The 26,410-nt window shown below is 37.6% G+C and overlaps 1 protein-coding gene and 1 long non-coding RNA gene across 4 annotated transcripts in view; one reads left to right on the top strand and one right to left on the bottom strand.

Moving 5' to 3' along the window:
• Window positions 1-24,502, bottom strand: part of LOC132794848 (ankyrin-3) — a 33,837-nt gene extending 9,335 nt beyond the window's left edge. Inside the window, exons 1-7 of one of the 3 annotated variants that reach the window (XM_060805086.1) lie at window positions 24,400-24,502; window positions 23,876-24,042; window positions 14,529-14,636; window positions 10,167-11,280; window positions 8,641-8,744; window positions 7,020-7,967; window positions 4,312-4,651 (exon numbers count right to left, since the gene is read on the bottom strand). In XM_060805086.1, coding sequence (XP_060661069.1) covers window positions 4,312-4,651; window positions 7,020-7,967; window positions 8,641-8,744; window positions 10,167-11,280; window positions 14,529-14,636; window positions 23,876-24,025 — 2,764 coding nt within the window. In that variant the 5' untranslated portion in view covers window positions 24,026-24,042; window positions 24,400-24,502. The other 2 variants (XM_060805087.1, XM_060805088.1) reach the window with 2 other exon arrangements.
• LOC132794853 (uncharacterized) lies at window positions 3,801-4,253 on the top strand. Its single transcript, XR_009633341.1, has 3 exons — window positions 3,801-3,848; window positions 3,905-3,960; window positions 4,074-4,253. It is a non-coding gene; the product is annotated as an uncharacterized LOC132794853 (long non-coding RNA).
• Window positions 24,503-26,410: the final 1,908 nt, after the last annotated feature.

The following is a 26,410-nucleotide window of genomic DNA, read 5'->3' as shown; positions in this document are numbered from 1 at the left end:
TGTGCAGGGTGAGCGGGCGCTTCAGCTGCTTAAAAATCAGAACCCGGCCATTCCGACGAGTGATTGGTCCGTGCTGAAGGTTGATGAACCTTTACCCAGTGGTGGGCAGCACGTGATCATTCAGATCAATAAGGAGGCCGAGGATCTGCTGTATAAGCGCAATGGGGGCTTAGGGAGCGAGTACCTTCGCCTCAAAAAACGTCATCCGAACGACAAAGACACCCACACGCTGAGGTCAGGGGAGGTAGAGGCAGATCTCGGGCTAGAGAGCATGACTGACGCCACCCTGCACCTCAACTTGACGGAGGAGGTGGGGGAGGAACCGTCCATGCAGACGGGCCCCCCGCGAGTGTGCAAACCTTTAATGAGTGTGCTGCAGCTCAACCTCCACAAATCTAAAACGGCTTCGGCGGAGCTCCTCCTCGCACTAGAGGAAGGGTCCGCCTACGCGGCTTTGGTCCAAGAACCGTGGATAGCATCGGGCAACACGGTTGCAGGGCTGAAATCACCTAACTACAATTTATACGTCCCGACATTGGTAAGTAGATCGAGAACTGCCATCCTTGTAAGGAAGGGGTTCAAAGCTCATCTACTACCTAATTTTAGCAATGATGATCTGACCATGGTGGTGCTGGAGAGCTGTGATGGATGTTTGCTGCTAGCATCCTGCTACATGGCCCATGACGAACCTGCTCCACCAGAAGAGCTGTGGAGATTGGTGGACATGGTCTGCTCCTCCAAAAAACAACTTATAATCGGCACGGACGCCAACGCCCACCATAGCGTTTGGGGAACTCCCGACATCAATGAAAGGAGTGAGTCATTACTTGATTTTATCCTTAACAACAAGCTAATTCTAGCCAACAGTGGTGAGGAATCTGCTTATATAGGTCCCACCTCCCGGAACGTGCTAGACCTAACCATCGCGATTGAATGCACCCATGTAGGAGAGTGGAGATTCCTGAACAGACCATCCTTCGCCGATCAGAAGTTTTACGGCTAAGCCGTTCAGAAACCCATGCAACACGAAATTCATGGGTGAAATTCTCCAGAAATTCTCCAGTCTCGTTACCAAATCCCTAGGTTCACCGAGTACAATCAACTCGGTTTAGGATCTACAAACATCAATGTCCTCTCAGAAGGGGTACTATCTGCGTTCCGCCGATCCTGCAAGCTCTCCAGACCGACGAGACGATCGAAGCCACCTTAGTGGAACCCAGCTCTCTCATCGCTTCGTGGCGAGCTCACTAGTATGTTTCAACTTGCGGACATCGTCTATGTCTGGAACGAGTACAAGTCTCTCCTGAAGTCATACAAGAAGATGATCCGCTCATCTAAAAGGTTCTCATGGAGAGCCTTCTGCTCAGACCTAGACAACATTAAAGACACATCCGGACTGAGGAAGCTGCTGTCTAAGCAGGCTTCCAGACCCAGTCTGCTCAAGTCGGGCGATGGAGTGTGGACGGAGAGCAGAGCTGAAACTCTTGAAGCTCTCAGCTCATTTCCCGGGATGTATTGGCACAGAGAACAATGACTCGCATGGTGTCATATCCCCACTTCTTGGAGGACCTCTAAAGTCGTCTTCCTGCCTAAGGCTGGTAAATGCAGTCACGTGGTCTTAAATGACTTTCGACCAATCAGCCCAACCTCTTTTTTGCTTAAAACTCTAGAGAAGCTACTTGATATGCACATCAAGAGCAATTCATTGCATCTGATGGCCCCAAACCAGCATGCCTAAACGAAGGGCAAGTCTATTGAGACGACTTTCCATGCTCTTGTAGCCTCTATTGAAAAAGCAGATCACTTCAAAGAATACGCCATGGGGGCTTTTCTTGACATTTCAGGCGCCTTCAATAATGTCACTACTGACGCTATTATGAAGGGCCTTACCAGCGATCGACATATGGATCAATCGCCTTCTTATCGATAGGCGGGTGGTCGCCACGTGGGGCGATTCGACCATTACATAGGAAGTCCGAGGACGCACTCCCCAGCATTAAAGCATGGGCTGAAGCAGCCGGGTTCAGCATTAACGCGAACAAAGCGGACCTTATCCTCTTCACAAAGAGGTTTAAGGTATCTACGTGGTCCCCTCCCAAAATAGGCTGCACTATGCTAAAGCCGCGCCAAGCAGTAAAATACCTAGGTGTGGTCCTGGATAGCAAACTGACATGGAAGCTCAACGTGCTAGAAAGGGTGAAGAAGGCCACCGGAGCCTTGTACATGGCGAAGAAGATGCTTAGCTGCACCTAGGGCCATTCTCCTAATCTGATGCGGTGGATACACATCTCAGTTGTTTGCCCTATCCTCACCTATGGTAATCTAGTGTGGTGGCAGGCCACGGAAAAAAGGACGTACCTAACAATCATGGAAAGGAAACAGCGTCAAGCGCTACTGTATGTAACAGGCGCAATCAGGTCGACGCCAACTAAAGCCCTCGAGGTAATAGCTGGCGTCGAACCGCTGAACCTATACGCGTAATCCATAGCCGCAAAATCGGCCCTTAGGATTGCTGCTACAGGCAATCTGGGTCTACTAGGCTATAGTCACAGCGCCATTGGTAGGGAGACTCGTACAGACTTAAACTATACTATCCCCCTTACCAGTACTAACTCCCTGATCTTTACAGCATCTTCCAGGCGGAAGTTTTTGCCACTGTCAACCCTGCAGAAGTGGCTCGAGACTTACATCACAACCACAATTCGATTAATATCTTTGTTGACAGCCAGGCTGCAATAAGATCAATGCACTCTGATGTGGTCAAGTCCAGAGTTGCCTTGGATAGCAGAAGAGCAATAGAGTCGCTGAACGTATCTGCGGTCGAGCGTATCAATTGGATCCCAAGCCACCAGGACATCGATGGCAACGAGATCGCAGACACACTCGCCAAGGAGGGGGTTGGGTTCGATGTCGGTAACATGTGCAATGTTCCGATATCCCTGCGATCTCTAAGCAGGGAAATTGAAATGCGCTCTAGACTTCAGTGGGACGCGAGCTGGTGCAATACCAACTCGTGCAAAACTACAAGGCTGATGTGTGCTTCAATAAACAACAACTTAACCAAATTCGTCATGCAGCTTTCAAGGAAAGACTGTAGGCTAATGCTAGGCATTTTAACTGGTCACTGTCTATCGGTTGTCCATGCTGTAAAGCTGGGTATCAGCAGGTCCGGAGTTAAGGAAACACGTGAGCATCTTCTTTGTAGATGCCCAGCGTTATCCCGACTCCGGATGAAATACCTAAATTCGCCGTGCCACAACGATCTTCGTGACGTTTCACGGCTACCACTTAGGATGCTGCTTACTTTTGACAAAAATGCATCCATACAGTGCGCTTGTGTGTACTTCTGAGACGAGGATACGCTCCACCGGTGCAGCTACGGACCTCCAATGGACTATGCTTTGCCCCGAAGTAGCCGGTCCTACCTATAGTCGGTCAGACAGACAGACGGACATGTCTAGATTGTCTCAATCACAATCTAAGCATTATAATCAGTATTGGTTGCATAAATTGGAAAGTTAAAACAAAAGTAACCATAGAAATATAAAATACTAATCCAACTGCATTACCCAGACTTCAATGGTAGGTAAGTAGCATATTGTGAAATTATGCTACAGTAATCGTAAACAAGCTTGCGCGTGCATGGAAACAAAGCCAACTTTCTCTCAGTTCTTGCGCATGCAGTAATACGAATGCTTGTTTACGATTAATATACATATATACATATATAATTTTAATATGATTTAAGAATTTAAGAAAAAAAAAAATTGTAAATCTGAAAACTGGTTTAGGAATCATAGATAAATTTCTACCACTGAGATGATGAACCTATTCAGTTGAGCGGCAGTGTATGTATATACATATAAATATATGTAATTACATATTGGTTTCATTGGTTTTGTAGGCAGCGGGAGACATAGCTGTTAATGTTAATTTTAAGAATTTGGTTATCTGGAATTGGTAAGCAAAAACAATAACATTAATTTATTTATATACAAAATTTCCAGTAAAATAATATATTGAATATATATATATAAATTATTGTTATTGCTTTTTGCTTACCAATTCCACAGGATATGAATGTAACAGGCAGAAGGAGGCATCCCCAACCTATCTGTCCGTATGATTTCAGAGACTAATAAAATAAGTTTGGAACCCTTCATGGAGGATTTGGAGTGCAAACGCTCATAGTTACTTGAATGGACCGACACACGACATTTCCTAGTCCAATTTTTTCAGGCTTCAGGTTTCAAGTCAGGTTTTTTTTCCAATTTTTAATATGAAAATGTATGAAGACTAAAGAGTACAAACCTGTTTCGCTTACAGGCGCAAAAGCCGATCCATCCAGCAAATCGTGCCCTGGATTAGTGGTATCAAAGTTATTATTATCATGATCATCAGTTGTGTTTCTCAACTCTTCAGTAGCCATATATTTGTATTGATTATGATCAAAAAGTTCGTCGCAACAACCTTCTTCCTCGGAATCAGATAGCAGTGCTTCATGCATAAATTCTGGAGCGACCACCTTGTATTTTTCCTCCAACACTCCGGTCGTTACATCAATTACTGATACTTCCGTTACGACCTTTAGAGTCTCCACAGCAGTTACGTAACCTAGATTATAAGCAATATCTAAAGCTGTCTGTCCATTCTAAAAATACAAAATCAAGATAAAAACAATTTATTTAATTTCAATATTGGTTCGAAAGAGTAACTGTAACCAGAAAGGCAAGTAAATGAAATAGTTTCACTTTCAAGGCTAGCGTTTAAAATGATTTTTTATATGAAGCATTCTAAATATAGATTTAAAAAATAAAAGTAAAATGAACTATGGAGTCGTTTTCTTGAATGCATATTAAACAACTCAAGCATATTTCAAATTAGATATAATTCAAACTACTCTGTATACAACATTATAATTAAATATTTGAATTTTCTTCTTTATTCATAATGCTTTTGATGCAGATATTTATAGTTTTAATTTGTAGTCATGCCTTTGCGCAAGCAAAGCATAAAATGTTTTCACATACAGAGCCCTTGCAATGACTTAAATTTCTTCTCTCATCGATACTATAGTTGTTGAGAATTGCTCTTTGCTTTTGTTAATTTAGATGAATATCTAATCAAATATGCAAGTACCTCCATGTAAGGATCAACAAATATTTGCTTTGGCAATCGATAATCACGTATAATATTTGCATTTGCAAATGCAAATGTGCTTCTCTTTCAAATATCCATGTCATCAACGAAGTTAACGGGTAGCGTTTTCTTTATTCACACAATATTCAATTTTCACACAACAATAAAAGCTAAACAAACTTAATAATAATTAAAAATTCTGATTATTTGTTTCATGTTTAACTTAAATCTTTCCTCTTAAGAGGACAAAAATACTAAAGCGAAAAAATGTTCAATTAACTGTTAATTTTTATTTGGCTTCTTATCTATGCTCTAATCGTACGTTCTTGACCGAAAACATTTTATTGTAAATGCTTCGCATTAAGTGCAAGCAGGTGGATGAAACCTCATGTGTTAAGTTATTTTGGTATAAATATTAAAAATATAAACAAGTCAGAAAGGTACAGTCGAATGTACTCGACTGTGAGATTCCTGCTACCCATTTTTAATAAAAGAAATATATTTTGCGATATTTTTCTCAAAATATACCGAATATACTGCAAAAATACTAAAAATATACCAAATGGTATGTTTGGTATATCAATAAAGTACCATTCAAATACCATAGACTGCACAATATACCAGATTGTCAGCCAATAGGCGTTTTTGCCCATAGAAAAGTATTTCTTTAATAACATACCCGCTACCCATAGGGTAGAAGGAAATGTATGTAACAGGTAGAAGGAGGCATCTCCGACCCTATTAAGTATATTCTTGATCAGGATCAACAGCCGAGTCGATCTAGCCATGTCCGTCTGTCCGTATGAAACACTGGATCTCAGAGACTATAAGAGATGGAGCTATAATTTTTTTTCGACACCATTTGTTATGTTTGCACGCAGATCAAGTTTGTTTCAAATTTTTGCCACGCCCACTACTGCCCCGCAAATCAAATCGAATAACAAGCGTAAATTTAAAGCTAGAGCTGCGAATTGTGTATACAATAATAACAATAGTTTTTATGATTCCTGTAAATTTAGTTGCGATCAGATAAAAAGGTGGAAGTTATTAAAGAAATACTTTTGTATGGGCAAAAACGCCTACTTACTAGGACTCTTAGTTGCTTTGGCCGACAATCTGGTACATTGTGCCGTCTATGGTATATTTTGAATGGTGTACTATATCGATATACCAAACATACCATTTGGTATATTTTTAGTATTTTTAGGTATATTTTGAAAATAATACCGCAATATTTTGCTTTTATTAAAAATGGGTATCTCACAGTCGAGAACTTCTAACTTAAATTAATTTTTTACAATTTTGATTGAAGGAACAACAAGTGCGCGTGTTTGGGAATCAGAACATCTTTGGAGCAACAACATTGTCCAAAACGTCATAAAGAACTATAAGTGCTAAAATTTGCAATTTTGCGGATCTTTGAAATTTAAAAACAAATCTTTCTATTCTTATTTTAAAAGTTGTTGATCAACATCGTGCTTCTAAATTTCAATGATCATAAAATTTATTTTTCTGAGATTTCAACAACATCTTTTAACATCTTTCATGCCTTATAACCGATTTACCAGAATATTTTGAGACTATGAAAATAAAATGAATTTAGCTAATATAAATTCATTTATTTTTTCTATAGTGTGCACAACATAATTATCGATTTTGAATGTAAACATAATGAGAAAACAAATACGATCAGCTATCTCTTAAGGTATTGTCCTTAATTTGGAAGTAATTGTAGTTTTCATTAAAATTCATACTACACGATATACAAATCTCTAAATGAATGGGAAAACACGACTACATCAATTCCGTAATTGTTGCTGATTCAGAAGAAGTCAGCTCTAAATATCATTGAATAGTATATATTATATGTAGGAACTTACTTTTGTAACAGCATTAGGATTGGCCTTATGTCGAAGCAGCAGATTAATGACCAGGGTATGGCCTTGCTGGGCTGCTTGATGAAGTGGCGTGTAACCCACTGTAGTGGTCATCTCAATATTGGCATCATTTTCAAGTAATAATTTTATTTCATTGATTTGATTATTGTGGGCAGCAATATGAAGTGGTGTATATCCTGATTTAGTGCGCTCTGAAATATTAGCACCCGCATCAAGTAGAACTTGTGACACGGCAACATTGCCTTCCTGGGCAGCTAAATGTAAGGGTGTTAAACCATTTTTAGCAGCAATGTTGGCATTCGCCTTGTGCTCAAGCAGCAGCTGAGCTAAATTAACATGACCCTCCTGAGCAGCCAAGTGAAGAGGGGAAAAGCCCGATTTGCTTAGAGCATCAACTTGAGCACCGCGTTGTAGTAGCTGCTGTGAAATTTCCAAATTATTCTTCTTAGCCGAAATATGAAGAGCAGTGTGTCCATTACGTGCGGCGATTTGCGTGGATGCGCCATGATGCAAAAGTAACAAAACTACGGGCTGATGGTCATAATGGACGGCCACATGTAAGGGAGTGACTTCATTCTTGCCCTGACAATCGATGGCACCGCCCTTTCGTAGTATGAGATCTGCCACTTTCGTTTTGCCATATTTACTAGCCAAATGCAGTGGAGTGAAGCTCTTCTTTGTGATTGCATCGAGCTGTGCCCCGTTTTCGATTAACAATTGACATACTTCCTCATGTCCTTCTTTTACTGCAATGTGCAAGGCTGTGTACATATCCTTCGTTTTGGCATTAACATCGGCACCATGCTGTATCATCAACATAATTATGTCAATATTACCAAGACGTGCAGCGACATGCAACGGAGTTTGCCCTTCACGAGCAATGGATTCTACCTTGGCTCCATTCCGCAATAATATTCGAATAATATCATTCTGTAAAAACAAATATGATTATTAATTAGCTTAGTACAAAATTATAGTTTTATTAGTAAGCTTGGCGCTCGATTTTTTATATACATTTATGATTTTTTTTATAAGTATTTTTTCATACTGTCTCTGAAAATATATTTCCTTGTAAATTAATTTCCGAAAATAATGTTTAGCAGTGTTATTTAGATATACATTTAATTAAATAATTAATATACCAAGAAAATAATAATACATATGGATAAATCTCTGGAGGAAATGTCACATGCGTGACCATCTAAAGTGGAAAAATCCTGTATATTGTAAATTTTTTTTATTTTGAGTATTTATTAATTTTATAGCTCTTGATTAGCACTTTAATTTAAGCCAAAAATAATTTTTGATTTCTTTTTCTGTTTTAAGATAATTGCAAAATGAACGAATTTTTATATTTTATCGTAAAACGATCCTAAAATCATCAATCTTAGCTTTAAATATAGTGCTAAACCAGAGCTAAAATAATAACATTTATTTATTTTTAAAATGTTTATTTTATTTATTTTTTTTTTCAATGTAAATAGAGTCGCATGCGACTAGATTTGTCAGAAGATTACCCATATATACTTAGAGGGAAAAGATAAATTATGCTTTGGCATTCTGCTTTTATAAACAACTTTAAACAGCAAATAAAAGTACTGACCTGGTTTGCGCGTGCAGCCAAATGAAGTGGAGTCTCTCCGCGTACAGTTGGCATATCAGGACTTGCGTCATGTTGCAGCAAGTATATAACAATATTCATGCATCCTAAAAATTAATAAATGTATTTTAGACATATGTACGTGCATTTATATTGAAATTGCTTTTAAACGTCTCGACTGACTCTATGGTTGCATTTATATCTATATCAAAAATTTTTAAAATCACGAGGGACTACATTTATTTGCTGACAAAGCAAAAAAAAAAAAGGGGTTCATTTGTGTTCTGCATTTTTAATTACTAACGCAAATATACTTTTTTACTTTATTGTATTATATTAAATGATTCGTTCTCCCGCGGGCTTAAATGAGTAAGCCGTTTTGTATTTACATGTATTAGGTATGAAAACAAGACGACATACTCTGTCTAACATGGATCTCAGCAATTAAGTAAAAATACTCTGCATCTGAGTGAGCCACCAGAAATCACTTCCACTCGAATTTCACATATCAATTTGGTATATTTTTTTACGATTACAACAGTTTTGCATTTATTTAAAATTTGTACCGAGTATTTCCCAGTCCAGCTTACTCGACTGAATTTCTTATTGGCTTTTTATACCCGCTACCCATAGGGTAGAAGGGTATTATAACTTTTTTGCCGGCAGGAAAAGTATGTAACAGGTAGAAGGAGGCATCTCCGACCCCATAAAGTATATATATTCTTGATCAGCGACAACAGCCGAGACGATCTAGCCATGTCCGTCTGTCCGTCCGTATGAAACACTGGATCTCAGAGGTCTATAAGAGATAGAGCTATAATTTTCGACAGCATTTGTTCTGTTTGCACGCAGATGAAGTTTGTTTCAAATTGTTGCCACGCCCACTTCCGCCCCCGAAAATCAGAAGAATCGAATAACAAGCGTAATTTTAAATCTAGAGCTGCGAATTTTGGTGTATAACATATGTTACAATAACAACCATAGTAATTCTGATTCCTGCAAATTTGGATGCAATCAGATAAAAATTGTGGAAGCCTTTTAAAGAAAAGGCAAAAACGCCTAGTTACTAGTGGTCTTGGGTGCTTCGGGTGACAATTTGGTAAATTGTGCCGTCTATCGTATATTTTGAATGTGCTATATCGATATACCAAATATACCATTTGGTATATTTTTAGAATTTTTTTTTGTATTTTTGTATATTTTGAGAAAAATACATTTTGCTTTTATTCGAAATGGGTAGCGGGTATCTCACAGTCGAGCACACTTGACTGTAACTTTCTTACTTGTTTTTATATAATTGTGAAATATTTAGAACGGAGGCACAAATAATAAATTTTAAAAATGCAAGAATTCCTATTTAGATATTTTGAGACCGAGTATCCTTTTATTGAACACTCTTGATTAAAGCGTTGTTGTGATTTTTCTTAGTCTCGAAACTTCGCAATGCATTCAAAGTTTTTATGTGACGCTCATTACTACCACAATAAATATTTTTATTAATACTATTATCTTTCGATTTCTAAACTTACCCATAAAGCTTGCGACGTGCAATGGTGTCAGTCCAGATTCTGTGGTGGCTGAAATGCTAGCGCCGTGTTTCAATAACAATTCCACCACCTTAAGACGGTTTTTTTTGCAGGCAATATGCAAAGGTGTAAATCCGTTTAAAGCGCGGGAATTCGGATCAGCGCCATAGTCTAGCAATAACTTAGCCACGAGCACATGGCCACAATGGGCGGCGACATGAAGCGCTGTCAAATAGTCAATGGTGACTTCGTCAACGGGTGCCTTATGGTCGAGTAGAAGTCGCGCCGCCTCGTCGTGTTCGCCCTGAGATGACATATGGAGTGCTGATAATCCGTTCTTTGTTTTAGACATAATCGGTGCATTCAGAGACAACAGCAGCTCTATAACATCAACATGACCAGAGCGCGCTGCGCAATGGAGCGGAGTAAGACCATCTCGGGTAGTACTATCAATTTGAGCTTGCCGAGCAAGTAGAAGACGACAAACTTCTGTCTTACCCCACTTGCAAGCGACGTGTAGTGGCGTAATGTTGTGTTTTGCAGTAAAATTTACGTTAGCACCGTGCTCGAGCAATAATTCAGCAAATTCGCGATTACCATAATGTGCTGCAATATGAAGAGGAGTAAAACCAGATTTGGATACAATATCAGCATTTGTATCTTGACGCAACAGCATAATGGCGGCATTAATATCATTCTTCTTGGCCGCAATATGAAGGGCTGGCAAACGCACCTTGCCGCGCACATCGCTCTCGAGAAGCACAGCTACAACCTTTTCATGCCCTTGCTGCATTGCAACGGCTAAAGGAGTAAAACCATCCTCAGTAGCCAGTGATGGGTTCGCACCTTTACTAAGCAGTAGACGACAACAGCCATCGTGATTCTCCTGCGCAGCCATATACAATGGAGTAAATCCATTCAGTGACTGCACATTCACATTGGCATTATAGAGTATAAGCTGTTTGATCACTTGCTGTTGGCCAGCCAACGATGCAATATGTAGTGCTGTGTTGCCTTTTTTTGTTGCACTGTTTACGTTGATGCCTCGTTTTAAGAGCTCATTGCAAATATCAACAAATCCATCCTTTGCTGCCAGATGTAAAGCGTTCAAACCGTTCTTTAATAAAAAAAGGTTAAATTAAAAATTATGACATAACGTCGCTCATTGTAAAATATTCCAAAATCTTAAGTGCTTTTTTACGATTCGCTATCGTTGATAACGCTATTGAACCACAGTTACCCATAGGTAACCAAGTTTGAAACTTTTATTTTTGTAGTGTAGTTGATTGTTTTTGGTTACATTTTATCATTGAGAAGATGAAGTGTAGTGTTAGACCTAAACTCAATATATTTTCTATTAAACGAAAGGAACAAATATTTCACTATACCAAATGTTTTTTGTATATTGAAATATTAAGACATGTAAGATATAGTAAAACAAGTTAGAAAGCTACAGTCGAGTGTGCTCGAGTATGAGATACCCGCCACCCACTTTGAATATAATCGCAATATTTTGCGGTATTATTCTCAAAATATACCAAAACAAGTAAGAAAGTTACAGCCGAGTGTGCTCGACTCTGAGATACCCGCTACCCATTTTGAATAAAAGCAAAATATTGCCGTATTTTTTCAAAATATACCTAAAATACTAAAATTATACCAAATATATTTTGTAAATCGATATAGTACCATATTCAAAATATACCATAGACGGTACAATGTACCAGATTGTCGGCCAAAGCAACTAAGACCCCTAGTAAGTAGGCGTTTTTGCCCATACAAAAGTATTTCTTTAAAAACTTCCACAATTTTTATCTGATCGCTACTAGAAATAATAAATACTATAGTTATTATTGTATACACCAAAATTCGCTTGGGATTCGATTTTTTCGATTTGCGGGGGCGGAAGTGGGTGTGGCAAAAATTTGAAACAAACTTGATCTGTGTGCAAACATAACAAATGCTGTCGAAAGTAATTATAGATCTATCTCTATAGTCTCTGAGATCCAGTGTTTCATACGGACAGACGGACATGGCTAGATCGTCTCGGCTGTTGACGCTGATCAATAATATATATACTTTATTAGGTAGAAGATGCCTCCTTCTACCTGTTACATACATTTCCTGCCGGCACAAAATTATAATACCCTTCTACCCTATGAGTAGCGGGTATAAAAATGGCTGGAGCAGTACGAAGCAGTTGGAAGCGTGTTCAAGCCTGTTGAGGCGAGCAGATTGTTGGTGAGTGACACACTCTCCGTTCCGCCAATCGAAAAGCACTCAATGCTTTTCGCTCACCCACAATGCGCTCACGCATAAGCAAGCACTCAAGTTACACTGCTCTCTGCTTCTCTCTCTCCCATAACTCTCTACCGCAGAGCTGAGCTTTGCGAAGGGCTCGGCGCTAGAAATGGCAATGCACTACGACGCAACAGCGGCTACCTAACCTGACCTCGCAAAAACCTCAAAGTCGCGTTATTGCGTCTTAAATCTTAAATCAATCCTTAAAAAGGAATCCAATTAATTGGCGCACAACGCGTTCGTAAGACCCTCGAATCAACGTTGATATAATGAACATTCTACAAATGTTACTGATCTCTAATGGAAAAAGTTTTCGAATTAAAGTTTTTTTATATAATAATGTTCAACCTTTATATTAAAATATATTAAGCCGTACGTAGCTTGTAAGAAGGTAATCTTGCACCCCGATGAAAACAACGGCACTATCTTAATTTTAATGAAGACAATATTGTAGATGACTGCTGTAACAAAATTATGCCGATTGGAAGCTGCAGGACCCTTATAACAACATTTTGCAGAGAAGTGCCCTACACAACCTGCGCACAGCAACTTCACTCAGAAGGCAACGCACACTGCTCGTACCAGCCACCTTGAACCACTAACAATCATCGATGATGGCGTCATCATCCTCAATGACGAAACAACGATCAATGGACAAATGGTAACCAGAACGTTCCTCGTTACATTCGACGACGAGGTAAAGATAAATAATAATAATAATCACCCCCCGCTGCATTAACGGTGATTAACCTTACGGGTCACCAAGAGATACTTGCAAAACATAAATATAGAGACCCTACGTTACATTGGCGAAATGGAAAAGGGACTGGAAACACGGCTTATAATATCTGGAGTGGCCACGATCGCATTCTTGGCCATCTGCTTTATTATTTGCAAGCTTTACCAGGGACGCCAGCATATCCTTCAAGTTATCATTGACAGTTTCAATAAGTCCGAGGATGTCCTTCATTTAAGTAAGGGAGGAGTTAACACGGTCTTCCACCAACAGGGAAGACATCAAGCTGATCATGCATAGCCGTCATGATAATAATGCAAAGCTAGCGACAACACCAAACAGCACAACCAACGAGCAATGTACTACGACGCAACAGCGGCTATCCAACAATATGTACGGGCAGCCGGGTCAGCACTTTCAGGGCATAGGGCTAGATTTCGTTATAAGAATTTATGTACTTAGCAGTTACTTTTATTTCGGAAATAAATGGTTCCGGTCATGACGTCGCGAAAGCCCCAAAGTCTCCTCATTCGCGTTATCGGTTCTTAAATCTTAAATCAATCCTCAAAAGGAATACAATTAATTTAAATAAAAATAAGTAAGAAAGTTACAGTAGAGTGTGCTCGACTGTGAGATACCCGCTACCCATTAAAATAAAAGCTAAATAATGCGGTATTATTTTCAAAATATACCGAAAATACTACAAAGATACTAAAAATATACCAAATTGTGTATTTGGTATATCGATATAGTGCCACATTCAAAAAATACCATAGACGGCACAATATACCAGATTGTCGTCCAAAGCAACTTAGACCCCTAGTAAGTAGGCGTTTTGGCCCATACAACAGTATTTCTTTAATAACTTCTACCATTTTTATCTGGTCGCAACCAATCATAAATATGATACTATTTTTATTATTGTATACACCAAAATTATCTGCGGTGGCGGAAGTGGGAGTGGCAAAAATTTTAAACAAACTTCATCTGAAATTTAAATTATAATTGTAATCTCTTATAGTCTCCGTCATACGGACAGACGGACTAGGCTAGATCGTCTCGGCTATTGATGCTTATCAAGAATATATATTTCATATTTCCTGAATCGTGTAAAATAATCCTTTTAACATTCTATTTGAAGTATTTAAAAAAAACAACAAGAAGTAGCAAACTATAGTTAATAAATTAAACACAAAAAAAAAACAGATCAGCATTTAGGAAAACCCAACCAGAGAAGTGGCGAGAATTCATAACTGTTTACGATGTAGTGCGCGGTGCACGTTTTTATATACTTTCTTACATATTATTAATAGACTAATGAAGCTTACCGCATTACAGCTATTAATGTCCATGATTAGACCATCATTGATGAATTCAAGTACTTTTCCAATGTCACCACTACGAGCTGCTCGCAGAAATAAAATAGTTTCGTCGTTCTGAAAAATCCCAGAATGAGTATTGCATGAACAAATTTTTATTCCAAACTATAGTTACGTGTCAATTGTCTTTATTTTGTAATATTGTACTATTTTTTTCATTCATAATTTTAATATATTATATAAAAATATCTCTCCCGTTCGACATTCTCTGCGTACTCGCGGTCTAGAAATATAGTCGAAATTTCAAGCAAAAGTAGGTGTGAAAAAAATCCTAAACAAACTTGATTTACGTTTAAAAATAGCAAGTGCAAAACAAAATCAAGTAAGAAAGTTACACTCGAATGTGCTCGACTGTAAAATACCAGCTACCCATTTTGAATAAGAGCAAAACAGTGCGGTAGTATTCTTAAAATAGACACAAGACAATAATTCAAATGCTACATTTGGTCCATTTATACATATTTAAAAAATACCACAGAGTGCAAAATATACCAGATTGTCAGCTACAGCAACTAAGCCATATATAGCAAGTGTTTTTATCTGATCGCATCACCCAAATCATCACGAAAAATCGTTCTAGCTTTAAAATTACGCTAGTTATTCGATTTTTGTTAATTTGCGGAGACGGAAGTGGGCGTGGCAAAAATTAGAAACGAACTTGATTTGCGTGTAAACATAACTAGTGCTATCAAAAAATCGAATGATCAAAAATGATAGCTCTATCTCTTATAGTCTCTGAGATCTAGGTGTTCATACGGACAGACGGACGGACGGACAGACGGACATGGCTATATCGTCTCGGCTGTTGACGCTGATCAAGAATATATATACTTTATAGGGTCGGAGATGCCTCCTTCTACCTGTTACATACATTTCCTGCCGGCACAAAGTTATAATACCCTTCTACCCTATGGGTAGCGGGTATAATCAATACTTCTTGCGGCTGTAGAATACAATAGAACCATTCACTCTGTAACGAATAAACGACCCATTGACATAATTCACTCATCAACCATGGAGCTTAATGCAGAAATTAGAAATAAAGTCTCAAATGCACAGCAACACAGCACATACAACTACAAAGATTAAATAAAACAAGACAAGACAGAAATTTTCAAAGGGGACAAATTTTTCGTAAAATCAAATAGGAGGTTGGGAAACAAACATTCAAATTTGTACACCCAAGAAACCGTGGAAACAGAATTGAGGACCCCAGTCTTAATAAAAGGGTGGGTCCATAAGGACAATTTGAGGTAATTATAATACATTTTATTTTTTTATTCTTTTATTTTCTACACACCAGGATTTGGACAATACTTCTTCCCGCCATATCAATAACAGCCAAAATCACCGATTACACGGCTTCAAATTACATACCAAGCTAAGACGGAGATGTGACCATTTGGAAAGACTTCCAATATCTAAAACATTTGACTAACTTAACCATGCACTCAGAAATAGTAAAGGACACAGAAGAAATGGAAAACCAATTCCCTCGGTCACATATGAGGCAGATATTAGACTCAGATTTAGGACACATTAGGACTCTCATAGACATGCTAGAAGCACTTATTAGGCACCGCATTAAAAATCGTAGCCGGTACTCCAGATTTCGATAACTTTGAGAAAATTAAATTCACGCAATAAGAACTCATAGAATCAAAAAATAGGCAGACAAATATTAACACAAAGACCCAAGAACAATTGAATATCCTAACAAACACAGTACACATTTTAATAAGAAACGCAAAAACAGAACAGATAACAAGTAAGAAAGCTACAGTCGAGTGTACTCGACTGTGAGATACCCGCTACCCATTTTGAATAAAATAAATATAATTTGCGGTATTTTCTCAAAATATACCAAATATACTGCAAAAATACTAAAAATATACCAAATGGTATATTTGGTATATCGACATAGTACCGCATTCAAAATATACCATAGACGGCACAATATACCAGATTGTCAGCCAAAGCAACTAAGACCCCTAGTAAGTAGGCGTTTTTGCCCATACAAAAATATTTCTTTTATAACTTCGACAATTTTTATCTGATCGCAACCAAATTTTCAGAAATCATAACTACTATAGTAGTTATTATATATACCAAAATTCGGAACTCTAGCTTTAAAATTACGCTTGTTATTCGATTTTTTTGTTTTGCGGGGGCGGAAGTGGGCGTGGCAAAAATTTGAAACAAACTTGATCTGCGTGCAAACATAACAAATGTTGTCGAAAAAAAATTATAGCTCTATCTCTTATAGTCTCTGAGATCTAGGTGTTCATACGGACGGACGGACAGACACACAGACGGACAGACGGACAGACGGACATGGCTATATCGTCTCGGCTGTTGACGCTGATCAAGAATATATATACTTTATAGGGTCGGAGATGCCTCCTTCTACCTGTTACATACATTTCCTGCCGGCACAAAGTTATAATACCCTTCTACCCTATGGGTAGCGGGTATAATAAATACAGAAAATTTATATGAAAAATTGCTACCAAGCAATAGAATAATTATTTCTGAACATGAAGCTTTAATGTTGTCAGTTACACTTGCGAAAATTGGAATAATTAACCCCGCGATTTTAGATTCGAATTATTTACAAAATTGAATCAATGAACATTCTACAAATGTTACTATTGATCTAATGGAAGTTGCTCAAATTAAAGATTTATTAAATAATAATTTTTTACACTTTATACTAAAATATCCTCAATGACGGAACAGCCACGATCAATGGACAACTGGTAACCGGAACGTTCCTCGTTACATTCGACGACGAGGTAAAGATAAATAACACCCTATACCACAACTTGAAGAGCTACGTAAAAAAATCACCAGCCCCCGCTGCATCAACGGTGCTCGACATTATGGGTCACCAAGAGGTTCTGAGCTTACTATATACTATACTTGCAAAAATTAAATATAGAGAACCTACGTTACATTGGCGAAATGGAAAAGAAACTGGAAACACAGCTTACAATATCTGGAGTGGCCACGATCGCATTCTTGGCCATCTGCTTTATTATTTACAAGCTTTATCAGGAACGCCAGCGAGTCCGACATCAGCATGACCTTCAAGTTATCGTTGACAATAACTCGTCAACGGACCTCACTCACCACTCACTGCCACCGTCTGTGCTGCTATGCCTTTCGCATGAATCCTGTACTTCCCCGAATTTATTTTCAACATACATATACTTATGTAAGCAAAAAATTATAGTTTGCGCATCATTTGACGAAATTATTTGAAAAGTACTGGGCGTACCTCGCGTAAAGTGTTTATTGTATAGTGAGGCACATTTAATGAAAATGATTTACTTTTAAATTAATCATTAAAAATAGAAGAATGTGATTGAAATTTGTTAATAAATTAATTCTTTAATCTATGTTAAAGTTCAATCTAATTGAAAAACAGCTGACGAATTCTTAAGTTGCTTGTAGGTACCAAAGTATGAAATCAAAAGAGAAAGCTTATTAAATGATGATATTGAGAGGATTATCAACTTTGATTGGGATGTCTGCACTGACGAAGAAAGTGCTGATGAAATGGACGATATCTCTTTAATGCTAGAGAATAATTTAAAAAGTAAATTGGAAAGGGTGAAGCAATAGAATTTCAGCATATTGAAAATTTGATGGAAGAGAAATTATCCAAGAAACTAGTGTTGTGACTAATAATTGCTTTGAAAAAGTCGATCCCAAGACATTTAAGTGGAGAACAAGGCCATTTGGGTTGCAAGACTGGAGATCAAATGAAAAGGTATATCGGAAATTTATTAATAAAAGTACAGCAATTGAAAATGGCAAAAGAGTTAATTTGAACTATAATAAGCTTGTTCACAATACGTCCTTTACTCGACATTCTCAAACAAAGTTTGGGTAAACTTTCATAAGGAAAACATCAAAGCGTTGATCATTGCGTACAAAAGTAATCAAATTTAAATTTTATTATTTTATTTTAATTTTAATTTTTTATCAGGCAAATCGTCTTATAAGCAATACAACCCATATAAGCCTTCCAAAAGTTTACGCGCGCTGAAACATGTGGATTAGATTATGACTTTACACTGTATGTTGGTCAAAGCACTTGCCCCGACTTTAGATTGAGAATATCAAAAGATCTTCCAAAGGCAAGCTGTATTTTGACAATTGGTTTACATCAGTTAGTCTCTTCTTTGCATTGAAGGAAAATGACATATTTTCAACCGAAACTATCCGCAAAAATCGCATAAGCAATTGCAAACTTCTTACAGATACAGAATTTAAAAAACGTGGAAAAGGACCGTTTGATACAAAATATATTATGCGTCAAATGGTTTGATAATAAGTCGGTTTAACTACTATTTTAGTGTAAAGACTATCAACCAGTTGGGATGAGCAAACGGTGGAGTTCCAAAGAAAAAGTTTACATTTATGTTGTGAGGCCGGCTATGTGAGGCTTTTATGATACTTAAAGTATACCACAATATTATACCACGAAAATAATTAAAAAAAATAAACTAAATGATATTTTATGTATATTTATACAGTACTACTTTCAAATTATATCATTGGAAAATATACCAGATATTATTGTATGTACCACAATTCGATTTTTGTTGGTCGTGATAAAAATTTAAAATACACTTGATATGACTGCAAACATAACAAGGGTTGTAGAAACAAAATTATATCTCTACTTCTTATAGTCTTTGAGCTCTAGGTGTTAATACAAATTGACAGACAGATAGACATGGCTATATCATCTGATCATGAATATATGTAGTTCATAGGGTCGGAGATGGCCCCTTCATACCTTACATACATTTCCTGCCGGCACAAAGTTATAATACTTTTCTAACCTATGGGTAGCGGGTTTAAAAATTTGTTTTACTATGGTAAGTCGGGAACTTTTCAATTGGCCTGTTATTACTATATAGTGTTTTACTTCTCTTGTTTCTCTAATTTTAGAATATATTTAGTGCGTTTGTTCGCCACTGAACAATGTGTACCAAAAACGTACTGAATCCGTTCAAAAAAAAATATTTTTCTTTTGCTTTGCACGGTTTCGGCGAAATTATTAACTCGATTAAACTTTGTTTTTTTTTTTTACATACCCGAGAAGGGCTTTCCAATAGGGCTCTGCGCATTTACTTGATGTCGTTTCGGACACTTGAATGTGCATACTAATGCCCCGTTTCCACTGCACCAAAAAACTCGGTTCTTCTCGATTTTTACCGTTCAGTTCGAATGTTAATTTCGCCCCATGTAAAAACCCATAAGAAAAAAAACTTGGTTGCTCTACGTTCGCGAGCCACGTCGTACGACAAAGCACTTTTTGGGTAATCACGCGATATTTTATCAATGTGAGCTCACGACTCAACAAACAGCTGACAATTAAGTGCGCCAAAGCATGAATATAGAAATAAAAATATTTATTTTGCTTTTTAGAGCAAATCTCCAGCAATCTGGTGGAGTAGCATTTGTAGTAGTTGTTTGAATTGCAGCAGGCAATGGCAATGGCTATATTAAATTAGATCTTCCTACATTTTGTCCAAATATTTGTTAAGTTATTGAAATTTAAAAAAGGTATCCATTTTACAAATATGCGTACAGTTTTTTAAATTGTTATTTGAGCAGCTGGCTTTTCAGAGCGACCATATTAAGAAAATTACCGTTGCCCATATTTTTTGGTTCGTGGCCAACACGGGACTTGGGACGAACGTAAAAGATCTGAGTGGCAGTGGAAACGCGGCATAAGAACATAAAGGGATCAAACAAAGAAAAAAAATATCGTTATCATTCAGAGAGCTTAGTTGAAAATCTTGAGAGTTATTGCCTCGGCACCGTGGCATATAGAGATCTGAATATTTAACATAACAGAGAAGTAATACCCGAACACAAGAAAAAAAAATACTGTCAGCAGTCATAGCATCCTAACGTCAAACTAAAGTTAAAAAAATGTCATAATCTGTCGTCATTAAGATGATATTTCTAAGTTTTGATTTTTGACCTTTGTTGATGTCATATGATGACAAGTGTGATTGATAGCGTTAGTAACAAAGTTAGTATACTTTGCGCAGTCACACTGATCTAGTTTTTCCTCTCTTGTTGGTCACCCTGCCCACTTTTAGTGCCTTTCCTTCACTTCTTATGTTTTTCTATTCTCTGTGCGCACTACAAGTATATTTCAAACTGAAAAATAAAACGTGACTTTAAAAATTCAATTTTCTACAACTAACTAACTAAAATTCAATTTTCGACGCCACCCCGACGAACATTGGAAATTCGAGCCGGAGTCCTCTTCACCACACGACCCAAGCAACAGCAATTGGCACCCAAGATAAGTAATACACTTTTTTCATACATGACGCGTTCGCGCCATTTTTTCTTGTACCTTATATATGTACATATATGTGACACAGCATATAAGCGTTCCACCTGCAATTTTCGTCATCTTTTCTACTTTGTGTATATTTTGCACAGTATATATATATATATATATACTAGTCGACCCGGCAAACTTTGTTCCGCCCTTATGACAATAAATAAGCAGATTGTTTTTTTGTATTATTTCTCTTCACCTCTTCTCTTCACCTAAGTACCTTGTGATAGACGACATTTTTTGTTTTGTTATCAGGCGCAAAAACAAACAACGCAGATGGACTTTTGAACCGTGAACAATGCACGTATAATTGACCATGGGAAAAACATGAATGTTTTAGATTTACACCACAAACTTTTAAGGATTGGCCTTGTGATTTGTTGATGGTCATGGCAAATGCAAGTCGTATCGGAAATTAAATTCTTTTCAAATTCAAAAGGCATGTCGGTTGGGATTATCGGGATCCTCGGAATAAGAACTTCCTCACCTTTGAATTTTCCTATCATTATCGTAGCGTAAATTACATTGTTCATAAATTTTTTAATCACCAAACGTTGCACAGTTTTGGTTGGTTTATGTTTCGAAGCATTACTACGGAGCCAACCTTTAAGCGTAAATTGTTAATTTTTTTGAGGCCCAAGTCAGTCAGAAAGGCAAATCGTGTGACTTGTGCTCAAAAGAGAATCTCTCTGTCCGGGTCTATCCGCGTTTCCTTCAAAGGTCGGTAAATGATCGGATGACCTACATTAAACAGAAGAGCCTATGTTTAAATTGTTTTGCAAGAGGTCACCAACTCCGAGAGTGTACGAGTGCGCACAATTGCTTCACATGCAAGGGGCGGCACAACACTCTTCTTCATCGGGGCGATATGCCCATAATGGTGCCTTTTCATCGTCAATTTCAGCTACATTTCCTAACATACAGTCCACTCCGAATCAATCGGCAACCAACGTGCAGAATTATTTTGCCATTAACGTTCAGAATATCCTTCTCGGCACGGCGGTCATCAATGTATGCCATTTGGGTACTACACATACCGCGCGTGCACTAATCAATTCAGGGTCCGAAGCGACTTTCATTTCTGAGCGTTTATTCCAACGCACAAAGTCCAATCGGATCTCACATTGCAGATCCTCAAATGGCGATTATTTCGACCCGTCGCCAAACTGATTCTACTCCCGATGGAGGACTGAAAAACTGACCCCTCTTCGTCGGAAGGACTGACGGACGAATAACCTACTATTTCGTTTCTCTATTCCTCGTCTTGTGCTGTCCTGTGCCATGTGTCATTGACAATGTAAAAGAGGCTACTATAATAATCAATGTTTTGTTTCATTCCATGTAGTATCACATGCAGCCGCCGACCAGAGCCGCCCCGCTGGCACCAACTCCTTCCGGTGTCGCGTGTGCCATGGGATCTACCCACTACGGAAGTGCCTGCGCTTTCTCAGGCTGACAGCTGCCTGGCCCACCAACATTTCGGGCAATCGTACCGCAGAGCGGGAAGCTGCAGGGTGTGTCAGAAGGACCACCACACGCTCCTGCACTTCAAAGAGGCATACAGAGCTCGCCCCAGCCGTCAGCGACGACGCAACAAACTGGACCCGGCTCAGTCTCCGACTCCAGCACGGCCCGCTCCTGCTCGCCTTCCCACCATCGGCAGGCCTCACCTCTGGCCGAATGGGCGTTTCCAACTTCGCTCACATCCTTCCTACAGGATAAGGCTGTGAGCATTCTCCCGACGGCCAACATCCTGATCGACACCGGATGTAAAACATTCGAGATGCGAGCGCTGATCGACCCGTGAACTGCGACCAGCCGTATCAGCCCATCTTTGGCGACGGCTTATACGCTATCCGTCACCCGCGTTGGTACGGAGGGCGTGTGCACGGCGATCATCCGCTCGCGGTCATCCGACTTCCGACCTGTCAATGGCGAGGACTTGGAGCAGTTCCGCAGCATCACGTTTGCCGACGAACGCTGATTCCAGCCATCGATGGTGTTCCTGGTGCTCGGCACTGATGTGTATCCTCACATCATTCAACATGGCATCCTGCCGAGCACCAACGGTTTGCCAATGGCCCAGAACTCCACATTGGGTTGGATTCTGTCCAGTTCATGTGGAAAATAAATCCATTTGCAACTCTTTGCAAGGGGGGGAGGATGTTGATGCCAGATGATGGCAGGTGTGAACACTCAAAACAGCTGATTTAGTTTTTCCTCTCATGTTGGTCACTTTAAGTGCTGACTAATTTTTGCGGAAGATGACCTAGGATTACGCCGCTGTTCTTGATCTGTCAGCTTTGGAGGCCTACCAGAACGTGGCTTTGACTGAAGTGTGCAGGTTTCATTAAATTTTTTTTTTGACTTTTTAAATCATTGAATGCGTTTCAAAAACAAGTTCGACAATTTCCCGCAGAGATTTCCCCTTACGACGCAGTTTGAAGATCAGTTCCCTCCCTCGGGAGCAATTTAGGATGATTAGATCGAAATACCACCAGAATTCACCGAATAATTGGTTTAATCAATGCCAAAAATTTTTTAGTAATGTTTTATCAATAAATGGCTTTTTTTAAACTAATTTGTACGCAAACTTTTTCTGGTCCAACAACTGGTGTACTTTTTGTTTTTTGATTTTAATTAAATAAGTTGCTGATAGAAATAAATGAAGACTGGTTATATTTTTTCATAATAGATATGTCGTTGATTTAAAATAAATTAAGGCAATATCTTCAGTACAACTATTTTTATTTAACATCAAAATTGGGCGTTAAGTCTGTACGCAGACTTTTTCTGGTTAGTATACATACATACATACATATGAATGATCTCATATTTACCCTATGATCCCATCAATTTTGATAATACAATAAACTATTACACATAATAAAAAAATCTTATTTGTATTGCTATTTACCTGCTTTTGATGATGCTTTGCATTGCCGTTTGGTTTCTCGACGCATCCATTATCCATAGATTCGCTATGTTTAATCAATTTGGTATTTCTCAAAGACTCTGTTTTCGCGTATCCCTGAACAGTTTTTTGTTGCTCCTCACCAAGTGTCATGGTTTTACAATTGTTTCCTGTAAATTATCAAACTCTCATTAACTCAATAGTTGTTCCCGCCTTATATGTATATGCATATATGTATATATAAAGCTACATGTACATGCTTATTCATATGTAAAATGTCCATAAGCACGAATGTATGTATGTTGCTACACATAAACACATACATACATACATATGTATGCCATGAAAGAATTTAATTTATACACATGTATGCACGTTCATAAACAATGGTAACATTGAGTTAGTATGATTGTATGATATGCTTTGATGTTGCCAAACACAGAATACACATTAAAAAACATTTACATTCATCTAAATACATTTGTATTCTTCACAGCTATTCCTTTATGACGTCATTCCCCACCTACCTTACGAATTTATGCGTATAAGTGCAATTGTGAGGAACTTGTTCAATGGTGTGAATTAATTGTTCAACTGAACGAGTGTGTAAAGTCGACACTGTAGTCAATTATTATATTTACGTAAATGTAGAAACATATATTTAACGTTAAATATCGATAAAAAAAAAGATAAATCGGATGTTTTCGACTTCTTTCAGTAATTAACCCTATTTTCATTTTCTGTTTTTACCGGGCTTTCTCAATTTTCTTTTTCAATATATTTGAAATGTTTTATTTGGCTAATGTCAAATCTATAACAAAAACAATCGTCTTTTACACATTCGTGATCTGCTTAAAAATATCGGACGCATACATTAAAATATTGAATACTAATTTTCGATGTACGTCCAGATAGATCCACAACTTTAGCGTCCCATATCGATAAGAAATATCGGATAAAAAAACTTTTTATTTTCGCCTTTTAAATTAAAAAAGTTTAAATGCAAAACAATAGAAAACTAAATTATCTTTCTATTAAAACATGTTCGTCAAATTGCATGCAGTATTTATGCACTAAAATCATGAATTGGGGTAGAAATATTTTTGCCAAAATCTCGGCTTTGACGAGTTGTCGGCCAAAACGGTTTTTGAGTTCATTTTGCAGATGCATCAAATAACTGGAACCAGCGTGGAACCAGTCAGGCCAGAGCCGACTCAAATCGGAAATTTTTAGTGTTAAATAACACCCTTTGAACTTTGGTGGGACTTTATATATGTACTTGCAGAAAACAACTAAATGAAAAAACTATAACTATAATTTAATATTACAGTTTAAAAATATATTTAACTATATATTGATTTATTGTAATATATAAATATTCAAAAATTTTTATTCCTATTTAAATCGTAATTTTGCAGTTTACTTGACCACTGTTACGGGAAAACACTATGTTAACACTATCATTAAATTATTCTTCATATTTGCAGAACTTGTCAACTATGTCGCGCTATTTTATTCTATTCGAACCAAATAGACAAATATTTTGCTTTATGTTTTCAAATTGTTAACGATCTATAATTGTTAATCGTTTTAAATAATTATTAATCTATATTAGAGCATAATTGAAGAGCTGCAACTCTTCTTCATTTACAATTCTTCTTCATTCATACATAATATGTATGTATTACACATATAACAAATTTAACTCAATACCATTAAGAAAAAAAAACACAAATGAAAATTTAGTTTTGGAAATATTTGTTTATAATTGTAAAATAAATATATAAAATATTTATATATATATATATATATATATAATGAATCCTCGTAATCCTCGTAAAAAATATATATATATATATATTTTACAGGATTACGAGGATTCATTATCCGAGTCTTCCACCGGACTTTCGCCGAAACGTTTTTTGGCGCGTGGCATGATGATTAAATTTCACAACTCTACAACTCATGTCGATCCCTTTTCAATACCTTCTCACCCTCCAATACCCACGCAAAGTGTGGTGAGTTATGACGAACACTATCTGTCTCACTCATGCCCACAGCCAAACTACGTTGATATAATTCTATCAATTCTGTCATATGTCTCGCACGAAAGAATGGACAAATAGTAAGAAATAAAACAAGTGTTTATCAACAAATAATCGTTATAATTTGAATGTTTAAAATAATCTGCGACACGGCCTTCCTGGCCTATCTCACGTCCTCGTGAGTTTACAATATAAAGGTTTTACAAAATATATTCTCTTATTTTTTTTAATACAAATTCAAATTCAAGCAGGTTTCGCAAAAATACATTTTTGTTCTTCTTACAACGTTTGCCATGAGATCCAGATTACCACCAACTTAAATCCAAACAATTAAAATTATTAATCCTTTTCTTTCATAAGGCGATCATATTCTTCATTTAATTTAAAATCTTGATTTTAAAATCATGCTAACAACTAGCACACAGTCATTAACAAAATAGACTGGCCAGTCAATAAACAAGTTAATTTAGCCCACAGTTTATATCCAGACAAA

The sequence above is a fragment of the Drosophila nasuta genome, chromosome 4 (genome assembly GCF_023558535.2).
Source record: "Drosophila nasuta strain 15112-1781.00 chromosome 4, ASM2355853v1, whole genome shotgun sequence".
NCBI lineage: Eukaryota > Metazoa > Arthropoda > Insecta > Diptera > Drosophilidae > Drosophila > Drosophila nasuta.
This window is presented reverse-complemented; position numbering and strand designations above follow the sequence as displayed.